General features: G+C 40.3%; 1 protein-coding gene across 1 annotated transcript; it reads right to left on the bottom strand.

The window, feature by feature from the left end:
• Positions 1 to 951: 951 nt before the first annotated feature.
• Positions 952 to 5,667, bottom strand: LOC122664768 (protein trichome birefringence-like 19). The gene is made up of 2 exons (XM_043860741.1): positions 5,131 to 5,667; positions 952 to 1,740 (listed from the first exon to the last, which is right to left on the bottom strand). The coding sequence occupies exons 1-2, from the start codon at positions 5,665 to 5,667 to the stop codon at positions 952 to 954; spliced, it is 1,326 nt and encodes a 441-aa protein (XP_043716676.1).
• Positions 5,668 to 5,881: the final 214 nt, after the last annotated feature.

Below are 5,881 nucleotides of genomic sequence, written 5' to 3'. Positions count from 1 at the left end.
GTGGTGCAAATAGCTCAAAGGGAAAACAAGTAGAAATACAGTATCACTATATATGAGATATAGTAGAAAAGGGCAAAATTAAAGTTCCTATATACCTATGAGCGATATGGTAGCTGATCCCCTTACAAAGGGAGTTCGTGCGGAAGCCTATATTAAACATGTGAATTTAATGGGACTTAGAGCAATCTGAGTCTGGAATTAGAAATAAATGTTCTAAATATTTATGGGATTAAGAATAATCTGAGTCTGGAATAGAAAATTAACATTCCTTGTCATGGCAATAAAATCTTATAATGATTGTTCTTGGAAATGAGAAAGGAAATGAAGATTTCATGACTAATGTTTCTGGAAATGGAAACATGAAATATGGATTCGGCCAACATGGCCATGTGGCCTCATCCATATCTACAGTATAATGGGGATAGAAGAGGTATAGGCAATTCCGTGTTGACGATGAAGATCATTTAATCTCTAACGGCTCTTTTGTCTCCTAAACCAGCTATATGTAGAAGGGGTTGGGATGGAAAATCACAACAGAAATTGAGGGCAATCACAGAGGAGCCCTAAACTCTAGCCGTTAATGTACAATTCTCATAGCTATTGAATCCAATAATAACTTGAGGCAATTTATCTATGTTGATTTTTTTTAATGTGTTACAGAGAGAGTCCAGATTTCTCTCTTTATTTATTTATTTATTTTTATTTATGGTGATGATTGTACCAAAGGGAAGAGTTCACAGAGTTTTCTTTCCTTCAAACTGCAACTTGAATGGGTTCCCCAGAATTAAAACATCCATCCACACACACACAGGAGAAACTTCTACTTGTATTAACTTCCGACACATTTGAAGCAGATTTGATGAAAAGAGGTCTAACTACAAAAGATTTTGAATTATTTGTATTAATTGGTATCATCTAAATTTAAAAAAGGAAAAAAAATCTTTATTATTCTCATGTTCCTATCACTTGTGTATCAAATGATTTCATCCCCTCCATCTTCAGCATCTCAAGTAGCAAATCATTCCAAGTGTCAATGGGCCCAGGCAAGCACCAGTGCACACAGTCATTGTACAGTGTCACATTCTCATGGGGCCAGTGCCCATAATGGCTAGGGTGCCCATCTGGTCTTAACAAAGAGGCTTGAGTGGTATCAAGCAACCCATATCTCAGCCCTCTCTTCCTCCCTTCCCTCTCTGCAATACTAAACTCCTCCACTTGAATCCTATACAACTCCAAAGCCTTTCCCTCTAAATGGGTTTCATTGCTTCTAAAGGGTTTTGTCCTCAAACAATTCCCTCCCTGATTCCACAAACCATTTTCAAAGTGTGAAGGAGCAAATGTTCTGAGAAATGTTAAGCCCTTATAGTTAGCTAAACTGTTAATTGCTTTGAAAGCTGTACTGAAGGCCTTTCTGTAACCATAGGACATGTTGAGGTCTGCAATGTTCTGTTTGAAGCAGTATTGGCAGCCTAAGAGCTGACCCTTCTCGTAAAACATTATCGGACGGTAAAACCAGTGGCCGGCCGATATGATTACATAATCGAATTGTTCAATCTGGGTTGTCCATTTCTCATCGAATTCATCAAGGTAAAGATTGAAGAGGCCATTATTGGCGTCTTCTTCCTTAATCTTAATGAGATATGGAGTCCAAAATGTGGAAAGGGTAAAATTGTAGGTGGTGTAGTTCCAGCGTTTGAAATCTTCGTCTTTGGTATATGATATGTCCACAGGGTACATCACCTGCAAATTGCACAAGTTCAGAAGAGTTTCTTCACTAGATCAACTGGAATCGATCGACAACTACATAGAAAAGTTGTGAAACTTTAATTTTGATCACATGGATTGCCCATGGAAAATTAGGCTCAAATTTGGATTGTGTTGGGTGGCCACGGCCATGTATTCAAATTTCATCAATTGCAATCCAGCATATCCAAGTTTACACCTCTAGATGCACACACACACACAGTATAACAGACACACCTAAGGGTGCTCTGGGCTGGGGTCGACAGGGCCAAGTTTTTAAAAACCCTAAGTCCCATTAGTTCAACCCAGGCCTACCCAGCCCAGCCTGTGGTTGGGCTGGAATATCGCAGCCCAGACCCAGATTTACTGGGTTCAACCCAACTCAGCCCAGCCCTGATTGATCCTGATTGGGTTGGGTTGGATTGGATTGAGTTAGCCCTGATTAACTCTGGCAGTCCCTATTTTTTGTCAATTCAATGCTAGGCAAATTTTCTATCAAAAACAAAAAAAAAGGCTAGACAAGTTTGGGTTAGTCTTTTTTTTTTTTTTCTTTTAAATATATGTATGATTATATATATTTATAGGGAGAAAGTTCTTTGTCCGAGAGTGTGGCCTACACTAGCACTCCCATGTGTCTATCTCTCTCCTTCCCATATGAAAAGACACCCCTGTCCCCTTGTTTTGAGGAGGAGAGAGATAGACATATGGGAGTCCTGGCGTAGGCCACACTCCCGGACAGAAAACTACTTCCCATATTTATAATTTATACATGGTTAGACCAGGTCGAGCTCAACCCAAGGCCTCAGCCTAAGCCCAACATGTCCCTACCTGGGTTTGGAAATCTCAACCCTGTACCAGCCCATGGGTTGAAAAGCCCAGACCAAGCCTTATCGGGCTCAGGGTGGACCTGGGTGGGTTCCGGCTCGGGCTCACTGGCCCAAACTTGCACTCTAGGCAGATCCACACACTAAACCTAGAGGTTGAGGCCTCGGCCTAGATGAGTTGACCCAGAAAGTGGTAATCTGTTTACCAATTCCAAGACCGTGATCAATCTCCTAACTTGGTCATTCTTGGTAGGCAACTTTGAAAGCTTTTATTGATAAAATGTGACCTAAGTGGTTCATTTCCTGGTCTAGTTTGTGAAAATTGGTTGGAATTGGAAGAAAGATTATAGCATCATCTCCATGTCTATTTATTAGAAGGGAAAAAGAAAGCTGTCTGGCAGCTTCATCTGTGCCCCCTCACATGAGACAGTGAAATGATCACCCCATCCCTCCCCTTGAATGCCCATGCGTGCAATCCTATTGGCCCCTACACCAGCTTAGGGGTCACACAGCCTTAGCCTTATCGTGATTATTACATACACAATGACGAATAAAGATAAGTCATTAGGATAGAAATTAAAAGATCATGATTCACAAAGGAGCAATGCTTCCATGGTATTTATAACACGGGAGAGGGATGAGTATGCTAGGGGTATACCGTATGCTAGCACCCAATGTGTTTCTCTTTATTCCTCCCTTTGAAATGACTCACTTACCCTTCAAATGGGGGAAGAGAGAGATACACACATACGGTGCTAGGCTGCTAGCATAGGGTATACCGCTAGCATACCAAACCTTTTCCCTGGTAACACAGTGAGTATATATGATATGCCATCCAAGAACGTTCAGCTACCAAGACCACTATAAAGTTTCCCTCCCCGCGCACCCCCCCCCCCCCCCCAAAAAAAAAAAAAAAAAAAAATCCGTATAAAGTTGTATGATATGCTATCCATGAACAATGTGTCCATTGACTGCTTAATTTTCTGCTAATCAAATAATTGATGGAAAAAGCTATTTTCCTCTCATATCAAACTCTAAACGTGGAGAACACACAATAAGCCTCCCATCCATATGGTTTCACATCCCCCTCCAGTCTTCCTTAGAGTCGTGCCACCCTCTACTGTGAGTCCATTTATTTTAAGGGAGAGGGATAGGCATACCTTCGGTGTGTGGTAAATTAACGGGCGATACCAATGGGGGTATGTGATAGGGTATCATACAGGAGGGGCAAGATGATCATTTCAAAGGGAAAGAGAGACACACACAATGGATGCTAGTTTTATGGTACACCGGAGTGTGCTCAACCTTTTCCCTTTTTATCAATTCAAACTAGGGCCCATAACTCCAAACTCAAAAATACATTCACATATAAGGGAGTAAGAATGCTACTTAATTGGGTGCATGTGGTGTGCTACCCCCTCACCTAGACACACATGATGTGAAATGACCGTCGCACTCGCACTCCATGGAAAAACGAAAAATCTCAGGGGTGCAATGGTCTAATCCATGATTTTATTTTCAAATGACATACTTGATCTCCGATTGATGTTATTCAACATGCTTAATGAGCCTTTAATGAATTTCAAGAATCATGTGTTGCTCCTCAATCAAATAGTACCCTTCAATCGGTTACTCAGATGCCACTATACAACAGACACCAAGTCCATGGGAGCCCCCACCAAGAGGTTTTTAAAACTTAATTGTGATGCATCTCTAGTATCTGACAGCATTGTTGATGGACTTGGGTTTATCTTTCGTGATTGTAATGATAGATCACCACTACTTGCTGCCTCTGAATCATCTTCGTTCACAACAATCCTGATAGCTAAAGTTATGACGATTCAGATGAACATCTTACAAGCTATTAAAGATATTTTGGACCATCTAATTGTCGAATCTAACAATAAAATACTGATCTCTATCCTCATCAGCAAGCGCACAGACCCACCAAATTCAGTGATTCCTATCCTCCATGACATAATGTATTCGGAGTGGAACTTATAATCATGTACTTTTCTTTTATTCAAAGAGAGAGAAATAGTTTGGCAGACTCCCTTGCCAGAGTGTCTGGTCCTTAAAGTATAGGACTGATTGACCAATTTTCAGTCCATGGCTTCTCCAAACTTGTAATTCGGATTTCTTATGTACTACATGTCCTAACTTCTAATCAGTAAAGCTTTGTTTGGCGGAAAAAAAAAAAAGGTATCATGTTACTCTAATTAATAACTATTATGTCTCATGTTACTCTAAATTAATAACTATTATGTCTCATGTTACTTCTAAATTTATAACTATTATTTACAAGGATCATTAATTATAGTCTCCCCTATTATTGCCCTCATCCCTATTCGCCACCCTTTCCCGCTCATCCGAACCCTTCGATGAATAAAGACCCCATTGAACATGGGTTTAGGAAAACTATCGGTCCTTTTAATTTTCTCAGATTAAACTGTTCTATCATGATTTGGACTTCGGAGAAGAATCAAATTCCATGAATTCTATAAATTAAAAAAAAAACGAAAAAAAATTGAAAGAGGAGAGGAAGGAGAAGAAGAGTGTGTACCCGAGATAAGAGGCATATCAAGGACTGCGCATGGTTTCTGGCCACAGAATCTCCAACAAAGGCCATGGACTTTCCTCTGACAATCTCAAAGAACTGAACCGGGTTGAAGATGGGAAGCTCACACTCATCCGGTTTCCACCTCCACTTCGTGAAACCCAAATCTGGTCTTCCATATTTCATGCAATTCTGGTGTTCATGGATCGCCCAACGACAACTCAAATTCGTGTAATATGGTGCCTCAGGATTTGGAATCCATTCCCCACTAAAAATATCACATTCTCTGCTTGAAGATGAAGATGATGTTAAGCCCTTTGAAGCACCATCACCACCAGAAGAAGAAGAAGAAGAAGGAGGCATTGCAGATGATGAAGATAACTTCTTTGAAGAACTACTGTTCCATGGAAATGAAGCATAGCTTGGTAATAGGTAATACAGAGGAATAAGGGTTAGGATGAGAACCAAGGCTATAGTTATTGGGAAATTTCTTATAGAATAAGCTTGCTTCCCTGAGGGAAGCTCAATGGCGTGAAGCTTCATTGAAGAAGAGACTAATATTTGAGGTTTGATCAGAAGAGAAGGGCAGAAAGAAGCATTTAAAAGAGCAGAAGGTCAAGTTAGTATAGAGTTGCAGAGTTATGAGATTTAGGTTAAAACTTGACCTAATTAATATGATACCATAGGGGGAACCATATACATGGGATTCTAGTGATTGGGTGGGGATGCGACGTTAGGTTTAAGATCTAATTAAGAC

Source organism: Telopea speciosissima, chromosome 6, assembly GCF_018873765.1.
Source record: "Telopea speciosissima isolate NSW1024214 ecotype Mountain lineage chromosome 6, Tspe_v1, whole genome shotgun sequence".
Classification (NCBI taxonomy): Eukaryota; Viridiplantae; Streptophyta; class Magnoliopsida; order Proteales; family Proteaceae; genus Telopea; species Telopea speciosissima.
The sequence above is the reverse complement of the archived record's forward strand: the minus strand, read 5'-3'. Positions and strand labels throughout refer to the sequence as shown.